This window comes from Mytilus edulis, chromosome 2, assembly GCF_963676685.1.
Source record: "Mytilus edulis chromosome 2, xbMytEdul2.2, whole genome shotgun sequence".
Classification (NCBI taxonomy): Eukaryota; Metazoa; Mollusca; class Bivalvia; order Mytilida; family Mytilidae; genus Mytilus; species Mytilus edulis.
The window spans coordinates 84,577,585-84,603,623 of NC_092345.1; the positions used below are offsets into that span (position 1 = coordinate 84,577,585).

The 26,039-nt window shown below is 30.6% G+C and overlaps 1 protein-coding gene across 24 annotated transcripts in view; it reads left to right on the forward strand.

Annotated features, from left to right (window-relative positions):
* LOC139510349 (RNA-binding motif, single-stranded-interacting protein 1-like) overlaps positions 1-26,039 on the forward strand; it is a 146,885-nt gene that overhangs the window by 66,139 nt on the left and 54,707 nt on the right. For 12 of the 24 annotated variants that reach the window (XM_071296910.1, XM_071296909.1, XM_071296905.1 and 9 more), the window contains one exon: positions 14,097-14,117. In XM_071296910.1, the coding sequence (XP_071153011.1) occupies positions 14,097-14,117 (21 nt within the window). Of the gene's footprint in view, positions 1-88; positions 428-6,902; positions 7,095-8,620; positions 8,656-14,096; positions 14,118-23,386; positions 23,570-23,788; positions 24,539-26,039 lie in introns of those variants that run through there. The other 12 variants (XM_071296931.1, XM_071296929.1, XM_071296930.1 and 9 more) reach the window with 12 other exon arrangements.

Here is a 26,039-nt window from a genome sequence, read left to right on the forward strand (position 1 = left end):
TTTTTCTGACATATTATCCTGCTGGATAAAAGATGTCAAATTCCTCAGCCTTTAATAATAGTACACTCCCTAAACTTAAATGACCAAATCATGGCTCAATGATTGTATCCAACAGAAAGAAACATCGTCAAATTCATTGATGAATGAATAAAACTTTTACTTCAATTCAATTCATGCAGTATCTATCTAAATAAGTAAATAGCTAGTTATAGGCAATACCAGTAGATAGTATTAAATATCGGTAGAATATTTAAAAGTTTTTCAAACCATTAAATACTGCCTTTTGGAACTAGATTTGATCTAGTGGTCATTCTACGCTGGTCAGTAACTAAAATTTTGGACTTGCTCCGAGTATATAGGTTTATTGAGACAATTAAAGATGTTTGTAGACCAACGACAACCAGGAGTTGTTTACTATGTTAGTAAGGTACGTGATTTGTGTAATAAGTATTTGTTTATATATTTTTGCATGTATTAAGGTAATGTAAGTTTTAATTACATATGAAGAATGTCATAATCTACTGTAAAATCTATATCAAACGTTACTTTTATTTTCATGAAAATAGAGCATATTTATTCAGATTTGCTCATTCAACTCAGAACTATTAAGTAAACGCCAATGTTCTAGAATATTGATTTTCAAAGCAAAATTAAAAAGATTTTTGGGGGAGTTTTGAAATTTTAGGCAGGCAAATAATTGCTTTCCTACTGAATATCAGCAAGAGCATTTATAATTACTTTTTTTGTCTGTTTGTCAGTATGTTGATTTCAGGTAGATCGGTGGGCAGGCTTGGCAGGGTAAAAATCACAGTGACAGATCCAGAACTTTTCATAAGGAGGGGGGGACTAACTGACCTAAAAAGGGGGGGGAGGGGCTGACTGACTTAAAAAGAGGGGGCTCCAGTCTTGCTTCAGTGATTCCCTATATAATCAACCGAATTTTTCCCACATAAGGGGAGGTCAGCCCCAAGACCCCTATGGATCCGCCTATGAATCATTACATTATTTTTGCAAGCAAATCCTACAGTTTTCCTCAAACTTAGTTATTTTTCAACATTTTGAAAGGGTTATAGTTTTCAACTAATCCTAGAGTTTTCAAACAAGAACTTTAAATAAAGCATGTTGATTGATTTACTCTAAACAGTACAATACAACCCTTTCTGATATGATATGTTTTTGCAGTTTATGGGCTTTGATAAATCAGAAATTCTTTAGGTGTTGCAATCAGTTTAAAAAGACAGTGTCATTTTGACAAATTCTTCAAAATATTTATTGATTGTTCCACTTTATTCTTGAATTTCTGAAAGATTCAAGTTCCCTATGAATGATAATGAAACCACAGAAATCTGTTATCAAATCCACACTGAATTACGATAATACCTGAGTCTCAAACTCTCATTCATGATTCTTAAATGCTTAACTATTGACGTTAAGTTATAAATGATAAGTTCTGGTTAAATTTAAATTTTAATTACTAGATATTTGTAATAAATCATGATATTATCTAAAAAAAAACCTCACTAAATTTAAGCCTTAATGCAATTGTATTGTTAGCCTCCCTCCTTTTAACCACTTACAATTATTCATTAAGGTTTATCTTTTTCATGGGAAGATCGTGAGTATTACAGAACAACCTTTGATGTTAGCGTAATTGGGTCATTCTAGACAAAATATCCATGACAGTAGATTTTATGGGGCAAATAAAGATGATAACTTATCTTAATTGGAAAACAGGGAAATACTTGTTTTGAATATTGGACTTGGTTTAGTTATTCTTTATTCTGACAATTAAAATTCAGTAATTGCAACATTTTTTAGTGGTCAATAATGGTTTGTAATCAGACAAAAGACATCATTGTTTTCATGCAATAAAGTTTGGTCTCATTGAGCAATTACTGAATCCTAAAAACGATGATCAGTTTTTCCCCAATAAAAGTTTGAATTTTGACTTATTATTGATTTTGAACCTTTTTGGGCACAAACATCTTACTACTTATTTTTCATTAAAAGAATGAATTTGAGATAAGATGGGAATAGGAATACCAATCATTGTACAGTATATAGTCTTATGTCTTTAGCTACCAGCATCAACATAGAACCTCTATAGGCAAACAGTGAAAACATGGGTATCATATAGTGGATATCTGTTATATTCAATCACTCATTATTTGTCTGATTGGTAGTTTGTCAGTTGTTAATTGAGTAGTAATTATTTGTCATATTTGTTGAAAAGGAGAGATGTGTTTCTGATAAAGACCTTTGGGACTGGTGATGAAGAATCCTATTTAACACTTGTTATTATAATAATTACATTAGATGTATGTTTCATTATAATACATTATTCTGATTGGCTTACTGCACATCACATGTTGTTCCTTAAGCAATTGCGTTACACAATAAAACTTATCATTCATGATAACATGTGGTCCCACAATAAAGTGCACAGGTAAATTAAATAAAAAATTGATAAAATTCGTGTTTTCATGATCCTAGCTAAAAAATGTAATTATAAGTATTGAATGCTTCTTTTTGTAACTGTGCGCACATTTTTAGAATGAAGCGCGGAACATACAAAATGTACTTCAGTCAACGCTTTTACACATGAAGTTACAAAAAGAAGCATTCAATTCTTAAGTAATTGTTGAAGAATGTAAATGTTGGTGGGTAATATTGAACCCTAATTTGATATATAGCTTTTAATGTTGACCCCTATTATGATGGCTGGTAATTGACCTTCATTTATATATGGATAGTTGATGAAGACCTTTTTTGACCAGTTAATACAGTTTCTGCTGATGAAGAATTTCATTGACCAACAGTTTATAGATCCTTAAGTAGGCTTAGTAGAATTGATGTTTTACTTTAGTTTTAATAAGGGGAGCATTAGTTTTTATTGATTTGCACTTGACAGCAATTCAGAAATCAATGTCATTGGATTTATTATTCATGCTTAACCAAGTTTCTTATTCTAAAACTTTTTGATGGATCAGACTTTTATGTCTTGAAAATGGGCTATGGTCCAGCTAATACTGAATTTTATAGTTTTGTTTTAAGAAATCAGTTAATAAATATATTTGTTTAAGATGACTAAAAGAAAATTACGAAAATAAGATTTGACAAACTGTTTAATTGACAAACTTAATTAAAACTATTCTTCATTGCTGGTGATATATGAATTTGCACTTACATAGCAAGGAAGCAATTAATTTGTTGTTTCTTCATGACTATCTGCACGGTTATTAACAAACCCTATATATTGTTTGGTCTAAATTTAAAAAAAGTCATTGACTCTCCTTATTTAGTAAGGATGAAACTTGGACGCATAAATCTTATATTTTAAAATGGTTCATACTTGCAAAAGTTTGCAGTTCAAAGAGAAAATTGATTTACTTGTATTTTAAAGAGAAGTTGCCCTTCATAAACAAACTGTGAATTTATTCACTACATGTGCTCTTCAAAAGAAGTTTTTCATAACACCATTTAAGTTTTTGTTAACTCTCCTGAGACTCAAAGGGCTAGTTACAGTCCATCATCTGTTAGTCTTGTCAGTATTTTAGATAATTTATGAAGATGTTCTACATAGATGCATTGTTTTTTGTGTGACATTCGTGTGTTGTCTCATTTTGATTACATCAACCTTTTCACTTTATTCATATCCATTACTGTATCTATACATAGTGTTTACAAATATGAATATTTGTTATTTTTGGAGGATTGTGTCAGTTCATGCAAAATGTTCATTCTGCTATGGTCTCAGGAATATGTTACATTTGATAAATTTTGCATTGGCATAGCTATAGATTCCTTTGCCCTCCAGTTTTTGTGTAAATGAAATTCTATTTTATATACTGACAAACTATTAATTAGTTGAATGAATTAATTGTTTGTTTATATGTTAGTTAGTGCCCTGTGGCCAATGTGTGGCAGGTGTTCTGTACATTATTTAGCCACATTTGACAATACATATCGTACAAATAATGTTACAATAAAAAAGAGGAAACATATGATAGACAGAGGGTCAGAGTTTCCCTTTATGGGTATTTTATTTATGAAGGACTATGCTCTTACTTGTAGCATCAAATATCCAGCATATTAGAAATAGAACAATAAGTCAACTCCTCTTAACATAAAAAAGAATATGACAAATAATATAGATCCAAGTTTGATAGATTCTGTATGTTCTTGGAAAGATTTTAAGCAAATGTGTGTTGATTGGTTGGAATATAGGTGTAACTAGAATTCTAGGCTACATGTAAGACATGATGATGGTACCAGTTCAGTAGCATATTGTCTCAAGTTCTACAAGCTCTCTGATAGAGTTGCCATATAAATTACTCTTAATTTTAATCCTGTTTGCTAATAAAGTAGATATGAACCTCAAGGTAACAGCACAATGCATTATGGAAGGTTCAAACAAAAATTTGATCCACAAATTAGACCTTCTCTAATTTAAATGAATGATTATCCATGGGTTGACAAAGATCCTTAAGGTTGGTATTTTATTCTAGATGATCTTTTAAATACATCCTGTCATAATCAAATTTAATATGAAAATGTCTCTTTTGAAGATCAAACAGGAACTCTGTTGAGTTTCTGGTCAGTAAGGCCAACATTCAAACACAGGGTCTTAGAGAGACATACCATCTACAGCTTATGTTTTCAGAATAGTAAAAAGAAATTTAATCTTATTCAAGCAAACATAGTAAAATAATGATTACAATTTTTTGAAATCTATTTTATAAGTAGTAACCTTATGTTGTCTAGATAAATACTGATTTATTGTCTATGTTAATATTGGATTATTTTTGAGAGCATTGAGTATTAGTTTAAAGGACTATTTTGTTGATGACATGTTTATATATATTTTGACTATGTTGCACTGAATTGTCTATTTTACAATTGCCTGTTGCTTTTCATAAATCATGAAATGATTTTTGGGTCCTTTGTTTGTAAAAACATTTGAAATTTGATGTATGTGACATAGTTTTAAATCCGTGTCAATGGGTTTACTTTACAAACTTAGACACATAACATTGTTCAAAATTATGTAAAACACTGAAACTTTACACAAGTTATTTTGAAATATAAAGTATATTTAAGAATATCGTAAGCTGAAGAATCATGGAATTAGCATACAATCATGTACTTTTAAAATAAAACTCCAATGATTGTCTGCACTGAAGATTTGAAAGAGCCTGAATTAGAAATAATTGAATCTATATAAACAAGGATTTCATTTGATTGAGGCCATTTGTGACATCTAAATATCTATTTATTAAAGGCAGATTTAAATACTGTGCATTTTGTTACTTCTACAGTATGAATGTTAATTTGACTTGCATATTTTTCAGCCTTTGAATTTGACTAAGCTGGGTTAGATATTGTACTGTATGTCACTGATGAATGTAAAATTTCTATGCTGCAATTCAGGCCTAAATAAGTTGTATCCTGTCATTTCTGTATTAATGCAGAATTGAATATACTGCAGCCTCTATTGATGACATAAGGCTTAAATATGTTGCAGTCTAAGGCTTTAAAATATGACTAGGCTTATATATGTTGCAGTCTGTGGTTTTTGTAGATGTCTAGACTTAAATGTATAGCATTCTGTGATTTCTGTAGGTGACTAGGCTTAGATATGTTGCAGTCTGTGGCTTCTGTAGTTGACTAGGCTTATATATGTTACACTTTGTGATTTTTGTAGGTGACTAGGCTTAAATATGTTGCAGTCTGTGGTTTTTGTAAATGACTAGCTTAAATATTTTGCAGTCTGTGGCTTCTGTAGTTGTTTAGGCTTATATATGTTGCAGTCTGAGTCTTCTGTAGTTGACTAGGCTTAAATATGTTGCAGTCTGTGGTTTTTGTAAATGACTAGCTTAAATATTTTGCAGTCTGTGGCTTCTGTAGTTGTTTAGGCTTATATATGTTGCAGTCTGAGTCTTCTGTAGTTGACTAGGCTTATATATGTTGCAGTTTGTGTTTTTTGAAGGTGACTAGGCTTAGATATGTTGCAGTCTGTAGGTGACTAGGCTTTAAAATGTTGCAGTCTGTGGCTTCTGTAGTTCACTAGGCTCAAATATGTTGCAGTCTGTGTTTTTTGTAGGTGACTAGGCTTAACTATGTTGTAGTATGGCTTCTAAAGACAGCCAGGCTTAAATATGCTGTAGTATGGCTTCTAAAGACAGCCAGGCTTAAATATGTTGCAGTCTATGACTTCTTTAGGTGACTAGACTTATTCTGTTTGTGACTTCTTTAGGCAAATAATGGCCTAAATTTGTTGAATTTTGTGACATCTGTATATGACTAGTCATAGATATGTAGCCATTTGTGACTTCTGTGGGTGACTTGGCTTGTATTATCTTGTAAGCTTTCTGTCTGTCATGTTTTTTATCTTCATTTCTTTAGGTTGTCTACTTTTGGTTTGCCATGTATTTACGTCTTTTGGTTACTGTCTTGGTGACACCGGAGGTGTTCTTTTTCACGTAACATGATTAAGTTTACAGAACAGAGAAGGTGAACTTTATTATCAAAAAGTTTTGACATTTAGATTTTGACAATACAGAACTGTACACAAACAGATAATTATGTCACTCTAGTTTTACACTGGTGTGCCTGTTTATGTTTAGATGCATGGTTGATCTTTTTTTGAATGAAAAGTAATAAAATGCATAAACATAAACCTGAATATTAAAATATTGTGTTTTATGAAGTTTTTATTGTGTCAAATGTTCCAGAAAGTTGATGCCGATGATAATAAATATGAATTTTGTTGGAAAGTTGTCACCTGCGTTAAAATGAATGCAACAAATCTTATCGGTAGAAAAAATCTACTGTAGCAATAATGACCATTCAACATGTTGTCATCCCATTTATAACCAACTGTCAGCTGATTTTTACCTGTATACCAGGTAAACATAAGACATTCCATAGATTACTCAAGCGTGCCCGAGATAAACGAGGGTCCTTTTAATAGAAAGATAACTCTCAAACTTTATTTATATACATCTGTATCAATTTGACAACAAATGTTGGATATGTTATACTTGGACTCCCCATATCAACTGGTTCCTTTGTCTTCATTAAATCAATCAATGGTAAGTGCAATAAATATCTACATTTTGGGGGTAAAAGTGTATTTTCAGTTTTAAAAACTAATGGGGAAGCTGGAATTAGATCAGTCTCTATTTCTGTGTTCATGTTATGGTTGCTTGATCACATCATGCATGAAATTAAATATTTAACATATAAATCTGGCCTTTACTTTCACAATCTGTTTAAAAATTGAAATAATTGATTGTCTTAATTACACCAATCAAAGAGAATGGTTAAGTGAAGTGAGTAATGAATTTTGATCAAGACCTCATTTTACCTTGTGATATGATCCATTCAGCTTTGTGTAACAAAGGCCTTGATAGAACACCTGTTACAAAAGTCTTTTGATAAAGCTAAATTTAGTTTGTTTTCTCTTGTTGGTTAAATCAAATTGAAAACAAATCAGTTTTAATTTAGTATTTCAAGTTTTAAAAAAACACGCTGCATTTTCTATTTTAATGTTTTTGTATGTGTATTAAAGTTAGGTTACTGATTCGGTGGTGTTCCTGCTTGTTTTAATGTGTGCAGTTTATCACATTTAATGACTTTTTCTTGTAAGAGGTGATTAAAAATATTTACATACTAGATGTTACCTTGATGAATATAAATAACCAGAAAGTTTATAGTACTTGTAAAAGTATTTAGTGATTGTCTGAGCGAAAAGTTTGTTAGATGAAGCTGTTATATAAGTATGTTTTACATCACTGGAACGGACGTTGACCTAGATCTGGTACCTAATTCATATACCATGGTTGTCAAATATCTCTCTATAACTCCTCTTCTTCATGCAGCATTGTCTTAAAAAAAAATATGTAACGATTTGAGTCATTCAAACTTTTGTCTTCTTGTACACTGTATACCACTTCTACTTCTGACCTATTTTAATACATGTAGTTACACAATTTACTGAATGGTCTTTTGATAAATTGACATAATATGGCTAACTGGACAACAGAAAGTATATGATCAGATTTTGTCCACAGGCCACAAAGCACCAGGGACACTTTATTTAAATAATAGATAAAATCTATGTTCTTATCTCAATACAATTAACAGGTCTTTAAAAACTGTGTGAAAAAGATTTGTAAAAGTGGAGAAGAATTACTCACCTGTAGAGGAAGGTGTGAAAGAATTTGGGCTGAAACTGGCCAAATTAGCAGCTATTTGTGTACACTGTATTAGAAAAATGGTCCCACTCTATGATTGGGGTGTTTACATTGTAATGTGATATCATTGTTAAAAAAAGTATTTTTTGAATAGTCACACCTGTGACAATCTTTTTACTATCCCAGTAACCTTTAAGCCATCAACCAGTTGTATGGTGATAAATAAATGAGAGGGATAAAAACACCCTTTTTGAATGTGCATTATTGTGGAAGTTTCAGTTCTCTGAATTTAGACAGCATTGTTACCAGTGCAGAGTAAGTTTATATTATTACAATGATGCTGCACAAAAAGAAGGGAAGCTTATTTTGAAATAAATGTTTTGTTCCAAATGAAATTCTGACTAATTTGTTGATATTTGAAGAAACAATAATGGAAGGAAGGATAAAAGAAGAAAATGTAAGATTATCATATATCTACACAATAAACTAAGCCATCATCTAACCAGCATACAGAGCAATAATCAGTTCATATATATTAGTTACTTTACGAATTTTTCAGTTTGAGGTTGGTTTTTTTCTAAGTCCAATTAATGCCTGTTTGTCTGTTACAATCACCTTCTGATTTTAATAGACTAATGACAGTCGAGATGAAACCATACTTGAAAAAAATTGTTGTAAGGCTGGTTCAGTGGTTGTTTTCAGGCTTATAGCTTTAGAAATTATGTCTTTTTGACAGTGAAATCCATTGGTACTTTTAACAGTATCTTTAGTAGCTTATGTCAATAGACAAAGTCAATGCTTCTCACATAAAACAAAGAGTTAAATATTAAAAAAAAAAAGATGTGGTATGATTGCCAATGAGACAACTCTTCAAAAGAGACAAATTGACACAGAAATTAACAGCAATAGGTCACTGTACAGCCTTTAACAATGAGGAAATCCCATATCACATAGTCATCTATAAAAGGCAATGAAATCAAAAATGTAAAGCAATTTAAAAGACAAAACTAACGTCCTAATTAATGAACAATAAATATATTTAACACAGCAACAAACCACAACCACTGAATTACAGGCTCATGACTTGGGACAGGCGCATGCATACATAATGTGGCGGGCTTAAACATGTTAGCAGGGTCCCAACCCTCCCCTAACCTGGATCAGTGATGTAACAGTACAACATAAGAACTATATATATACTTACATAGTAAAATTGGGTATGATGTTTAAAAATTATAAATAAGGGTCAATATCTTGATATCTTGCCTTTGTACTTCCCCTAGAGATGCTAGATATCAATAAAATCTGTTTGCTCAGTGATTAGAAATGTTTATAAACGATAATTATGGTATTTGATTAATCTATGATAAAACAATCGTAAAATTGTGATTTTCTATAAAGTTATAAACTGGATTATTTCTTGGGAATTATATCCGAGGATTTTATAACTTTTCAGAAAGGTATGTCGATATGTCAAAATTTGAAATCTCCTGAAATTTTAAAAGTGTTGATTTATTGTATCCTGTTATTTGTGTGCTCATGGTTGGGGGATCATGATATTAAACTGGTCCATTTATGCCCATCTCTTTAGCAAGTCACAAATGAATTAGAATTTGAGACATTCTTTTGTGATACAATGTTTATTTTACATATGGTTCTTCAAATTAAATAATTGTATCATGCTTACAGTTTGTTGGCCTGATTATAAGCAACATGCATTCATCAACATAAAGTGTGCAATTATTTACAGTGAAACATGTCTACAATTAGGATACTCAATGGAAAGCTAATTAATATTTTAATTTTTGGAGCAAAACTTACATTTTTGATTTCATAAAAAGCATAAAGGCTTAATGAACAAGTTTAACATGATGAAATTGTATTTTTACATCTACCATATAGTGACCACCTTTAACAAATTGAAGATTATGTCATAGTTAATTGATAATCAGTGAAAATCACTTTTATTTGCTTGAACTTTAATGCTAAATAACTCCCATATAAGTTAAAACAAAAAGCCATAATGAAGAGCTTGTATAGCCAGTGCAAAGAAAACTTGATATAGATTGCATTAAAAAGGGAAATTATATATGTATAACTTCATTGTGTATTTATTACCAGATAAATATTTTATCCATAACATATTTCATGGAATTCTTACATAACCCTGGCATTTGTCAGGATAGAGAAAAGCTTATCAAAATGGGCAGAAAATCTGTTGCAGGTTTAATGTTTGACTTCAGACTGTAACAAAAGTTTTATTATCACAGATAAAAATGAAGAAATCCAATCATCAAGTATTTCAAACAGAGGCCTCATTGACATGCATGAATAGTATTATGCAGTGTTATTTCTTGATAAAACTTTTATATTTTCGGATCAGCAGGATATTTTTAAGAGTTTGAATCATCATCTAAACTTAAAACATGATTTATGTTTAATTTATGTAGTAAAGAATGCACGAGCAAGGTAAAACTGGTATATACATGTAGACGTCTCATTATTAAGATGAATTTTTATAATTTTTAAGAATTTCTGCTGTGATTTCAATGGTCGCATACTTGTGTTTTCTGAAGTCCATTCTAATCCTATTATTAGCTCACCTGGCCTAAAAGGCCATGTGAGCTTTTCTCATCACTTGGCGTCCGTCGTCGTCGACGTCGTCGTCGTCGTCTGTCGTCGTTAACAATTTTTCAAACATCTTCTCCTCTGAAACTACTGAATGGATTTGAATGAAACTTAGCATGATTGTTCCTTAGAGTATCCTGCACAAAGTGTGTGCTTCGATTTTTGATCCGTCAAAAAACATGGCCGCCGTTACTTAAAATAGAACATAGGGGTCAAATGCAGTTTTTGGCTTATATCTCAAAAACGAAAGCATTTAGAGCAAATCTGACATGGGGTAAAAATGTTCATTAGGTCAAGATCTATCAGCCCTGAAATTTTCAGATGAATCAAACAAACCATTGTTGGGTTGCTGCCACTTAATTGGTAATTTTAAGGAAATTTTGCAGTTTTTGGTCATTATCTTGAATATTATTATAGATAAAGATAAACTGTAAACAGCAAAAATGATCAGCAAAGTAAGATCTACAAATAAGTCAATATGACCAAAATTGTCAATTGACCCCTTAAGGGGTTATTGTCCTTTAATGACAATTTTTCACAATTTGTTCATCATATTTGCTAACTTTAAAAAATCTTCTCCTCTGAAACTGCTGAATGGATTTGGATGAAACTTAGCATGATTGTTCCTTAGATTATCCTGCACAAAGTGTGTGCTTCGATTTTTGATCCGTCAAAAAACATGGCCACCCTTACTTTAAATAGAACATAGGGGTCAAATGCAGTTTTTGGCTTATATCTCAAAAACGAAAGCATTTAGAGCAAATCTGACATTGGGTAAAAATGTTCATTAGGTCAAGATCTATCAGCCCTGAAATTTTCAGACGAATCAAACAAACCATTGTTGGGTTGCTGCTACTTAATTGGTAATTTTAAGGAAATTTTGCAGTTTTTGGTCATTATCTTGAATATTATTATAGATACAGATAAACTGTTAATAGCAAAAATGTTAAGCAAAGTAAGATCTACAAATAAGTCACTATGACCAAAATTGTCAATTGACCTCTTAAGGAGTTATTGCCCTTTAAAGACTTTTTTCACAATTTGTTCATCATGTTGACTTACTTTAAAAAATCTTCTCCTTTGAAACTGCTGTATCAATTTCAGCCAAACTTAGGCTAAATGAGTTTTAGAGTTTCAGAGTATCTAGTATAAATTTTATATTTCATTTCCTTGTATGTCAAGAAACATAGCTCCTATGGCTAAAATAGAACATAGGAGAAAATGATTTTTTTTTTGCTTTTGAAGAAAATAGGACGATTCAAAGAACATTTAAATAAATTGAAAAGCCAAAATAATCATTGATGAGAGATTAAACCAAAAAAATTCAGGTGAGCGATTCAGGCTCTTGAGAGCCTCTTGTTATTAAGATGGCTGTATATTTTAGGTACACTGCTATTTTACTTCCTGTTTCTCACATACATGTAATTATCCTTTACATAACATGACTTAACCTCATGCATGTATCTTCATTGGAGAACATAGACAATCAATTTGGTTACCATCATCTACATTGGATATGTTTTTATGATTGTCATAGTAACAACACTTGCAGACTGTAAAAAGATCAGTAAAGAACAACATCAGCTGTTGGGGGAACATTTCCAAAATTGTAATTGAAAGCAAGGTATTTTCTTTGGTTGAAAGTTGTACTTTTCATTTTAGAAGAATCCTTGTGATTACCGTGCACAGACTTATTCAAATTTAGAAAATATCTTTGATCCAACTTCCATCAAACTTCATATCCTTATATAATGAAGGGAAGTACGACCTTTGATCTATATTTTGGGGGAACTGCTACTATTTCTGTCCAGTGAGGGAATGATTTGTTTCTGAATAGGTTTCAGTTAAGAACATAATACTCTTATCAACAGTCTTTCAGAATAAAAGTAGACAGCTTTAGTAAAAGAAAATGTCCATATCATAGATTTGATGTCAGAAACATCTTGACCTGTAATCAGAAAGTTCATCTTCTATTAGATTAACTGTGAACAAACTCAATTCTCTCCTAAAGCTATTATATACATATTAAAGAGCAAATACATATTGACCGAAGGGTTAATATCTATATAAATTGATACTGTTGATTTAAGCAGTAAAACTGCAAGTGTAAATAGGTGTTATTATCATTTGTCCAGTCTTGTGGCCACAAGTTGAAACAGCATTTTTCGAAAAAAAAAAAAAAAAAGTTTTTGTTGACATTCTTGGATTTATGCATTCATAAAGAAAGTCCGCAGAAAAATATAAGAAGCTAAAGTCCAAATTTCCACATATATTTTATTCCCATATGTATTGTTTCTGATGGGAACAAAAGTTCTAATCAGATCGAGACCTGAGTTGTGACAGATACAAATGTTCCGTTGGTTCCAGTCGATAATTTCTTATTGAGGACAATAATGCTTCATTTTTACCCCGTAGACAGATACAGTTAAATTAATGTGAGCTGTTCTATCTTTTTCAGAATCTGGAGAAATATTTGTTTAGAAATATTGATAAAAAATTTCTTTGTTATGGATGCATGTTTCTTATGACTGAGATGAAAAAATATTGAATTACTAGAATAATTTATCTTTTGTCCGATTTGTTTGATAACGTTGGCTACTGAAGGAGTTTAAAGATACAGATGAACCCAAATAATTTATTTACAGTTTGATCATCCATAATGTAAAGTTATTACTGTTAAATTGTATTAGGTTGCAATATTTTTTCAAATGTGTTATATCAAGATTAAATCTAGTACTGTGGATTCATTATTGTTCGTGGGATACCAATTTTTGTGGATGGAGGTGAACCACAAATTTAAATGTTCCATGAAGTATAAATTTTCTATAGGCTTGTAATGTATACTTTAGCAAAACAATGAAATGCAATATACATGATAATACATTTTTCTCTAGTACACAAAAAATTGGTACCCACAAAAAAAATTTAATTGACAGCTATATTGAAAGAGTGATATAATTCCAGCATATATAAGGGAAGGTAAGTCAAAGAGACAACAACCCGACCAAATAGCAGACAACAGCAGAAGTCCACCAATGGATGTACATACATTACACAATTACATTTTTAGCTAGCTTATACTGTACTTGTGTGTGAAGTATTGCTACTTAACAAGTTAAATAACTATGACACATGTACCTTTGAAGTAAAATTGATATAAACTTATATGAGGGTGTATTTAGATTTGGCCTGTTAAAAGGAGCATAGTTTCTTTCAAAGAAGATAAAATTAATAAGCCAATTTAATATAAATTTCTTTATTTTATTATAGATTGTTGGTAAAGAAGATCAGGTATGTTCAATTCAGTTATATACTCAACATGATAATATCAAGATTATATCGACCCTCATTCTGCTGTTGGTTTTGTTGGTCTGTGAGCATTGATGTATACACAGGTCCTGCTGTTAGGTATGTGTTTTTGGCTCAATGAGCAGTGGTGTATATTCAGGTTTACTGCTTAAGTCATGTGTTGTGGGCTCTGTGAGCATTTGGTGTATAATGTTAGGTATGTGTAAATTAATAAATGTAGGCTCTGTGTTATCTGTGAACATTGGTGTATACATAGGTCTACTGCTAGATATGTGTTGTGGGCTGCTACCTCGACAGTGAGCATTTTTGTATACACAGGTCTTACTGCGTAAGTCATGTATTGTGGTCTATATGAGAAATGGTGTATAAACAGGTCCTCAGCTGTCAAGTGTTTTTGAATCTCGCAAAATTTGTGAATATAAAAACAGGTCCTACTGTTGGGTATAAGGAAGTTTCTCTTGGCATAGTTGTATACACAGATGCAACTGCTGGGTGTGGCTCTATGAGCATTTGACATTTGAATATGAAAAAAGGCACCAATATTTTACAATTATTTTCCTTATCCCAATATTTTGGATCATTGCTCTTTGTAGGTTATTGACTGATAGAGGGTGGTGTTATCATTTCAGTTATTGTGTTACCAGTCAGTAACTTTTATATAGTACATTTTGAGCTATTATGAGTTGCACTATATATTTGTATGTTGTTAGATGTGTGTCTCGCTGTACATTTATCGACTGCTGGTAAAAACCAATCCTCAGCTCACCAGATCAGTCCATAAGTTCTCATTAAAGCCCTTTGCAATTATTTTCTTATTGTTAAATTGAACCATTTAATTTTTATTCCTACATTGATTTTTGTAAAAAAAATATTCCATACTATTAAAGCAACAAAAAGTTTTCATTTTGAAATACAAAAGAGAGATTTATAGTTTTTTCAATTCCAATTTAGTGTCCTACAGGGAACATTTTAAGACTATAGAATGATTTCAGCTCTGCTCTCTGTTGTTTCCGATAGAACAAATGGATTTATATGGCATTGTCACAGAAAAAGAATCGATACAAATATGACAGCTGTTGTAAGAGTTTATCATTGCTGTTATATGACAGAGGACATGCTGTGTATCAAAACATTATTTATATTCATTAAACGAATTATGAATAATGTTTACTGTCTGTATTAAACATGACTTGTTTTATATAATCATTCCAATATCTGTTCTGTGGAGAATTACTTTGCTTTCAAATTAAAACAGACCTGTGTTTTCTTCCCCCTTGATTAATGAGACGTTTTTCAGATATTAATCATATATATATGTTTTTTGTGTTGTGTTTCAGGGATTTTAAGTTTTAAAAAACTTGATCTATTTTCAATTGGCATATGCATTAGTCAATTTCATTGTTTGATGTAAAATAGAAAGAAATATTTCTACAACTTAAAAAATTAACCAGTCAAAACTAATTTATATTTCAATGTTTTTATGTCAAGAAGTTATATTTTCCAATTGTTTATTTTACAAATTCATGATACAAATTATTCAGATTTATTTTAAACAGGATCTAGATAAGTTTTAATAGAACACATATTTCAGTGAAAAAAGATTTCAGATATTGACTGGTTTTGAATTGTGATTTACTATAGTTTGAAGCCAGTAACACCAATTTGAGTACATGCCAATGTATATAGAACTGGGCCAATTTCCTCTGAATTTTTTCACATAAGGGCCATCCATATAGAAGGGAGAACAGATTGTCTGGCTTTCTGGATAAAAACATTGTAAAATATCAGACGTTACACACAATATGAAGCTTTTTTTGCTCTTTTTCTGTGCTGACCTGCCAAAAGGTTCAAATTGTTACTATGTCCTGATATTTCAGATATCAATGTGCATTTAAGCTGATTATATATACATATTTTAAATATTTGTGTGTGCATGAAAATTCTTTTGCAACTTACCCATTTGTAGAAAAGAAAGAATTTTCTTTGATGCTGATAGAATGGTAACAATGCATAATATCTTTATATAGAGAGATCCCGAGAGGGAACAATCTTGTTATGGTACATGTCCATTTATATTTTGTGACTAGAAGTATATTGGATGAATGACTTTAATCGGAATGTATCAATATGGTTTGGTTTTCCATCTCTCCGGAGACACCAACACAGATTTTGTACGGCTCATGTCTATAATCAGCCAGACAATAATTATACTACAAACATTAATGGTACAATTAAGGTCACAGAAACAAGATTTTCTAAGAATCTTTTTGAATTTTATTTGTGCCCCTTCTTTGAGTTTATATATTATTTATTTTTATTAAAGGACTTAAAATGTATGGTTCACCTCTCTGGTAGTTTCAGTAAAATTGACCAAAAAGCTACCTTTTATAATTGCTTTCCAAAAATAAAATTTTACTTTGTATATATGTAGATGTTATTCAAATGGTAATAAATTTTTTTTTTTTTAAATACTATTTTAACCTATGACTGTTTTACAGGGAAAAAAAGACAAATCTATGAAACATCTAAATGCACCAGTTAGAAACAAATTTGTTGTTGATAATATGATTTGCATTTGGTAAAAAAAAAAAATGAGTATAAAGTATTGTTGTTTGTTTTGTGTAAACAATTTTTAGTTGTCAACTGCTGATGGGTGTAAACTAAATATTCATTTCTAATTGTAGTAACTTTTTTAAATAGAGATATATTTTTTGTTGTATACATGATTGAATTTGAGACATCTTGGGTGTGACTGCATTTGAATTATTTTGTTGTTTGATGCATTTCGTGGTATAAATTTAGTCTACATTTATCAGGTGACTGTTATCAGGTCCAGACGAGAAAAGGTCAGATTTGGGAAGGGTTGGGTCATTATCAAATTAAACAGTTATAAAGTTATCTTGCATATAGAATTCTTAAGATGGTTTGGTTTGCTATCACTTGTTAAGGTATTATTTACTCAGAAAGGACAAAAGTAAATGTTGATATATCCTCCATTCAACAATAGACCACAACCATATAAGTCTGTTGAGTACATATGTCAATATTTGTTTGCTTTCATTTAACTGATAACTTTAAACAGTGGGCAGATTTAACTGGACACTATGGATTGCAAATTTTTGTTTGTATATTTGTTTCGACAGGACATATTAGAAATTCACTAAATGGTCAAACAAATTTTAACGATGTTTACCATAGGTTTGATTTTCTGTCTTGTGTAACAAGAAAAATAGGCAAATATTTGGCCAAAAAATTAATTTGTTTTCATTCAATGCATTGATAAAAGATGGGTCTTGATTAAATCTTTTACGGGTACTAAAACTTGAAAAGTAAAAATCTGTCATAAAATGATTTATGGTTGCATATAAAAGCTGATGAAATTCAGACCATATTTAAAGAGCATATTAAATTCATAAGTATATTGATCTTACCATACAATAAATTTGAATATATTAACTTGAAGATATTTTATTCGCTTCATATGATCATATTTTCTTTTAATTGTTCAATGGTATATACAAAATTTTAATGTTTATTTAAAGCTGAATTTTCTATGTCCATTCATCAACTTTTTTGTCATGGGTTTGTTAGTATAAAGTCAGTGAAATACTTGTGGTTCTGCATGTGTCAGTTTCTTTACATATTTGAATACACCTCTTTGAGTTCATTAATGATTATTTCTGTCTCAACCTGTTAAAAGGGGATCTCGGGGAGGATTTTATAGAAAAAAAATATTTAAATTTGAAGCATCAATGAACCCTGTTTTATAAATATTATGAAATGGAATTATATGTCAATAATTATATATAACTTATATATGGCACGTAATGTACCTAAATTGTTTAAAGGTATGATAGTACATCATATAAGATATATTAAAAATGTCACATGTGTCACATTTTAAAAAGTTTTAAATTGTTTCTTCTCAACTATTCTCCTTAAAGAATGGAACCAAGCTTTTACACAAATCATAAAATGACTAAAAATCAGTTTTATATTCAGTATTCATTCTTTGATTTTTATCAGGTCAACACTTAGACCCTATGAATTTTAGTAAACATTCAAATGTAGAAGAAGGATTCAGATTTTTTAAGTAGGGATCTGTTAAGGGCTAATTAGTTAAGATGGGTTAGCTTAGCTTTAGTAATCTACTTGTGGGATTAACATAGAGTTATAATGCATCTATAATTTGTGCATTCTTCTGGCCTATCTATGGTTTTCATATCATAATAAATGCAGGCTGATATCTATCTTAATGTATAATAATTAGTTATTATAGGCAAAAAATAATTGAAAATGCATCGATGGTAGATTATTTTAATAATGGACATCTGATTTGAGGCTTAAACCAAATGGAAAAGGAAACCATATGGACATCTCATAAGATAATTAAGGTCTTAAGTATTGTGTAGGAAATGTCAAATCTTCGACCAGAAATCCTGGTATTTACTCGCATGACCAAATCTCGTATGTGGATGGCAAAGGTTTATTTATTTGGTGAACATCTTTTTACATCCTTTTAGTTTTGGAGTTAGTTTTGTCAACTTCTTCAGGAGACAAGCTTCACCATTCGAAAAACAATTTTTGTATACCATGTCATTTGTATGGACTAATATCTCTGATTTAACGCAGCCTCAGGTAGGGATAATTTGAATTACTTTGGCTTTAGATTAAAACAGCCTTATTGCAGTTTTATTTATAGCTGTAATTGCATTCTGAAATAACCATAGTAATTGATATGCAAATTAACATGACTTATTTGCATAAAATGCCCATTTGGTTTGATTTAGTACAAAATGTTTTGCATCCAGTTGAATACAATAAGATTTACAAAGCTGATATAAAAAACAGACTTGGGATTTCAGCCAAGATTGAGTCAGTTTAATTGACAGGGAAAGTTGAAGTGAAATTTCAAATATGTATATTGCATAATTTAAGACATAACATCAATACTATATGGGTTTAACAACCATCAGTCATGAAAAACCTAAGGAAAAACTTATAAAATCTTACCATAATAGCATAAAGCTTAAAATTAGAAAAGGAATCAAAAGAAAGATGCTAAAATTTGACCTGTGAGTGCCATGTACATTTTACACAGACTTTATAACAATTATTGTCTGTCAAAGAAGGAGAACTTTTGCCAAGTATATCCATAGTAATAATATTTATAAAACATAACAATTTCACCAGTTTATACTGGTCAGATTGTTTACTTAAAAAAGAATGAAATACTTTTTTGTACGAGATTTTAAGAAAATGGCGTCAACAAAAAACTTATTTGCTGAAAATACCTTGAACTGAAGTTAGAAAGCAATAATTAAAACTTATACTTCTTGTGGCAAACATGTTTAAAAAAATAATTGAACTCTCCTAAAAGCAAACAATTTATTTGGTTTGGCCTATTTTAAAAGACTTTATTGGCAAGGACATACCACATCTCCTTATATTTATATTGATGGCTTAATGGACATTCATACTCCATAATACAATGGACAGTTTGTCTCTAATTAGAAATTTATGATCAGTAAATGGTCAATTTGTAGTTATTGATAGGCTATTGTCTGAGATGTTGAAATTAACACTGCAACTGTGATGTATATGATTGAAAGAATAGATTATAGCTACTCTCTCAACGATGACCAAAGATATGGTATACTGTTGCTGAAATGTCTATAAAAACATGTCCCAGGTTTGATACTAGACTGATTTTGGAGTTGGGGTTTATGTAAAAATAACAGCAATTAGTAGTCATTAATGATGGTCAAGTTTCACATAGGCTGATCCGGGGGGGGGGGGGGGGGGGGGGGGGCCTTACCTGGGTTGTTTATATACGGAATCATTGAAGCATGACTGGAGCGGCCCCCCTTAGGTCAGTCAGAGGGCCCCACCCCTTATGAAAAGTTCTGGATCCGCCACTGTTTCAAGCTATATAATAATATATAGCAACCTCTTAAAAGCCTTTTATACCAAATGTATCTTTTTGGCAGAATAATTCTAGATAAGTAGTGTAAAGAGAGGCATTGTTTTACCTAATGAGATAGTTGTAGGGTTGCGTCCCCCCCCCCCCCCCCCCCCCCCCCCCCCCCCCCCCAAATGGAAGTGAAAGATACTTTGACAATAACACTTCTCAAAATATGGACATTAATGTTGATTCAACAACGTACAATATATTTTCAATTGAAAGTTTCATTGTGTCACACTGTCCTGTGTTAAAAAAAATAGTGTCAACAAACTTTGAAAAAATGTGATTGCATTTATGTTCTTGAAAAGGCCAATTATCATTTCTTCTAAATTCACTGGCTGCTGAATAAACATGGACGATCATTGCATAATTTTCATTTTTATTAAATATTTATCATCTCTCTAGAATTTTTCTCTTGTCCTCTTTAGACAGGATGTGCTGTTCATTATTGACAGGTAGATAACTAGCATCAATCATATTATTGATGTCTGTTTCCCATTTTGTATAAATAAAAATCTTTTGTTAATTACTAACAGTTGTGAGGAAATGAATTAGTCTGTGATAGTAATTAAAGGTTAATTAACTGGAAAATGATTGTTTTGTTTAGGAACAAGTGGGAGAAACAGACATTCTTGTCAATGATATCACAATGATATTGGATAATGGGGATTTTCATTGATTCCAGTTAAAAGATAAAAAGATTCCCACTTTCTCTGCATAGCGACTACAAAATGAATGGATTTATTTTTCAAATGCAGCATTTTGAAGTCTGCCACAGATAGGAAACATTACTCTGTTTTATAGATAGATGACTAATACAATGTTTTATTATAGAGCAGTTCTTTTTATTACATAACAGAAACAATTACTAGTAGAAAAGCCTTTTTGTATACAAACCAACAAAAAGCATATAATCTTGAATTTCAGTAAATTTCCATATTGAAGGAAAAAAATTTTGATAATCTGAAGATTCATCATCAAATTGGTATATGCGGTTTCATCGAGAGAGAAAAAAAAGGCATATCTTTATTAAATTAACAAGTTTTATTTTTCATAACACTAATTAATGACTCATAGACCCGATAGAAAGTCTAGAATATGTTTTCACGCAACCATCTCATTAACTAAGATTGGCTTAAACAATGAAAATCTACCTTTGGCTATATTTTGACGCTGAATTAATAGATATTCTCTCAGGATCAAAGGAACTCTTCTATTAGGCTATTCACATTCCTTTATAGTAGCATTTTACAAGTGCGTTGATACATTACTTATGACTTAGCTTGGAGGGAAGGTGATAAATTTAATGCTTTTCCTTAGAATAATTTGATTGGGAGAAAGATGAAACAACTTGATTCATAGCTGTCACCTTTATGAATTTTCATTTTCATATTTGAAAATAAGGATAAAGCTGTCAGAGATGCTATGGCTAGGGAAAACATATCATGCAAAGTCTTCAGGTGTGGATTCTGACTTTTTTTGTGATTAGTTAATTATGGTAACATATCAGCCTTTCAATTTGTCAATCAACCTATCATCTTATGAAAAAAATAATTGAATTGCAATTTCAGAAATAAAAGGATTGTAGGTTATTTTATTGTTCATACACAAAAATCAATCTGATGGTATGCCATTGCTTAAATATCCATTGTTTAGTTCATTAGAAGAAAAGGAAACTATTTTGACCTACCTGGCCAAATACTTTCTTTTTTGCATGAAATACAATGTACATATTTCCCCCTAAATAAGGGGACCACTGTGATAGTGTCCCTTGTATATGAATTTCACTTGTAACTTTTTCTTATACATATCTTATCTGAAAACTGCTTAACATTAAAACTAACAAAATTGGAACGAAGTATTCAATAAGCACACTTTTGGAAAAGGGACTCCGACTGTTGCAGAAAGCATATTTTAATTAGCAACTCCTTTCCTCCATAATGACGCCTTTTGACTCCACCCCCTTACTCCATTTTGACGCCTGTGTAGTACCTCAGTTGAAACACTTTGACTACAAAGTGTCTGCAGTTGACTTAATTAAATTTGTATCCAATATGAAAAGGAATATCATAGGAATATCTGACTTAAATTTATTTGATGAAATAGTTATTTTTCGCAATGCCTTAAATACTTTAAAGCATATGTTAAGCATTTTATTAAAAAAATCCTATGTGAATCAAGTATGCAAAAAAAAAATTCAATGGAGGAAAGGGTTAAGTCCTTCACACATTGGCACCTTCAAAAGTAAATATAGTCAGTTGTACCTCAGATGATATATTTTGATCACTTATCTTGGGCACTGGGTTTTGTCTGTGGAGTTGGGTCTGGGTCTGAGGGAGCTACGAAATGTAGGAAAGTCTTGTCCATAAGTTATTGTAAACCAATAAAAAACACTTTATTTAGTTAAAGAGTTATATTGCACATATTATCATCTACATATCTTATGTGTTTGATATTGAACAATCATAAAAGCTTTTAATTGGGTAAAAAAAAATCAAAGGTCAGATAGTCTCTTTAATCTTGAATTTGAACAATTTTTTTATAACGAGAAGATATAGACTAGACAATTTGGTGCATTGAAACAATATATACCATTCAATGAATAACAATGACTAGCAACTTATGTTTTCAATGGAAGACTCAGCGTTTTCATTTAGAATCCATAGAATTTTGCAAACAAAAGCATCTATATTTGAGTACTCAGCATGAAAGAATAAACTCATCATTGACAAATGAATAGTTGATAGGTCAAAAAGGACTTACTAGAATCCTTCCTTTGAAGTCCATAAAGAAGATATAACAATAGATAATTATCGCCTCATATTATGGAGCTAATAAAAACATCTTATTTGTCGATTTTATCCATCTTTTATTTTCAATTAGCAAATAACTCTTTGGGTTTTGGCAGCAAATTAAATCAATATACAATCAATTACATTACACCATCCATTTTATTATTGGTTTTGCATCTAATTTGCTTTTGGGTAATTAATAATTGTTTTAAGAATAAAAAAGATATTTAGGTTTTCCATTACAGTTTTTTGTTCACCCTTTTGAATTGGCCTATTGTAATTAGATAATTGGATATTGTCACAAGTTTGTAATGCTTTTTTGTCATGAATAATAAAATGGACAAAACAAATTATAAATATCTTTTTACTTGTTTATCTTGAATAATAGGATTAAAATGATTTGCTAAGTTTTCTGAAAGGTAATGGAAAGACTTTGTTTTTCCAATATATTAATTTTCAATGACTATATTATAAAGTCTCAATAAAAGGACATTGATACAAGGTTTGTTTACTTTGTTAACTATAATTGATTTGAGCTTGACATTAAGTTGCATTAATTAGAATTTTAAATAGATTTTGGCAAATTGTATATTTATATACTCAGATCGTGTGATCGGTAAATTAACGAAAAATATTCCTGCACAAAAATGGAACATCATATTGAAAATGTAAATAAGGTAAAAATTCATTAAATGAAATTGTATTCATGAAAAAACATTGAAAATCAATTTTGAAATAAATCATAATTTGGTTATAAAATATTATCCTTTGTAAGGCAATAGTTACTTAACTTCAAAAGCCGAGGCAAATGTGACAAATTATCGATAAAGTAAGTTTTATCCAGGATCGAAGTCGCATTATCCAACCAATTTAATTGGCTAACGGGTAATTAAATTAAAACAGCAAGGTCTCATTAAATAGAAGGTAATAAAAACATATGATGGAAGAACAAAGCTTTAGTTTGATTTGAGGATTTGAAAGAATCAATAATTTGACCCTGTTATCACTTAGACACGCCTGATGGGATATTTTTCTCCTGTATGGTCAATCATTTGTGATAATAATTAGTAGTATAATTCCCTTCTGTAGACATATCCCATTGTTGACCATCTAATAGTAATACTGTGAAGAATTTTGATTGGAAAAAGAGATTGAACACAAACGACCTGTCCACTTTATTGTTAAGAAGACAGCGTGACAGAGGATTTCATTTTAGCTTGAGGGATAAAAACATTTCAGGATTAAAAGTACCTGATGCGTACAATACAGTGATTCATCATGCGGATCAAATACAGGGAATAAACCGAACTCAAAGTTGATAAAAATCTTATATGAATTAAATGACAGTGAAACGGTCCACGAATCTTTTCACCTTTTAAACGGAAACTATCCATATAGAATGTTGAAAAGGACAGCGATTAATACCTCACTGAATCAAAACTAGAGATTATAATTCTGTGTTTGTACAAACCACTGGATATCTTAAACATACACTTAAAAACATTTCTCCATTTTATTTTGGACATTTGATTTCATACATGAGGACAACAAATTCATGACATTTATGGAAGTCGGAGATGGAAGTTAGAGTTTTAAGAATTTTGAACGAAGCCAATCAAGCCAATCGATTTCACCCGTACTCACAGGTATGTTTTTTACACATCCTTGGAACACGGTTTCAGTAACCCATACTGGGCAATGTGAGTTTGAATATTAAAAAAAGGGGGGTGGCAATCATTGATAAGATATACATTAGTTTTGAAACACGTGGAAATGGCTAAATACGTTGAAAAGGTATTCAAGATAGCGTGAACTGCTTTATTGTTGATGTTTGCAACTTCACACTTTCAAGTTATCATTTATTTAAAGTTAAAAATGACAAACAAAAGAAAAAGAAAAATTGTGTTTAAATGTAAAGTATACCTTAAAAAGGCAATAGGAAGATTAATGAGGGTTCTAAAAATTGATGTCTATCACAAAATTTATCTTTGTATTTGTTTACATTGTGGTACATTTCACTAAAGTTCACATTTAAATGCTACTGTTAAACTTTGGGTTTACAAGTTTTTTAAAGGTGAAATTTCTAAACTGAATGTTTACCATTCATTCTTTCACTCTTCTGCTGATCCGAGTCCTACTTTGAACTAAAGCTAGGTGAAAAGATAAGAATGCCTATTAGCTTAATTAATTTCTTTAATAATTAATCAGATCAAATTAAGAAAGATCCTCTAAGTAAGAGACGGACCTCTTTTTTAATATTATTTATTCCTGATCAAATAAAAGTTATAAACTTAACATTTTACATTTTAAGAATATATTGCATATTTAATCACTTTGATCCAAGTATCTTGTATATATTTTTGTTTTAAATGATGTTGGTGTTTAACATTAAAAGCTTAAGAAATGAGAAAATATCTTTAAAATTATTTAGATTTACTCTGAGATTGTCAATTCATGATAACACTAAAATTGCCCCACCTAGATGTATGCTTGTAACCCCAGGGACCATAAGACCTTTTCTTTCAATAACGCATACAAGAAAAGTATCCTTTTGTTGTTTTAACCTGAGGGGGTTTTGTCAGACTTAGTATAAAAGGAATTATTTAATACATGATACTAATTTCACCTTAGGTGGTGTCTATGAAAAAAAAATATAATTGATTTGCACAGAAATGCATTTAGTCTGTTTAATTTGATAGTAAACAATCTAATTATATTGTAATTTCTAGAAATAATATAATGTCCCTTTGACACACAATTTGGAATATCTAAGGATGGACTGGACAAAATTAAGTAAACTCCGATAGATATTTCAATTAAAACTGTAAAAAGGTTATCTTAAAATCTAACTTGACTAGTTTAATCTCGTGTAAAAGAAAATAATTGACAGAAAAAACAAAGTATATCAAAACACTAGCATTGCTTATATATACTTTATACATGTATATATATATGCCATACCACTTTGCATATTAAGATCATAAACATATGCTTAAATTAACATGTTAATTTTGTACTCCTGAAAAGCACAATTTACCTTTATTTAATTATCAACCAAAACAACCATATTTGCATAAAATTTGTATTAAAGCTTTGGCTTTTGATCAAAACAATATTGCCTACATTATAGTATACAATATGACTATT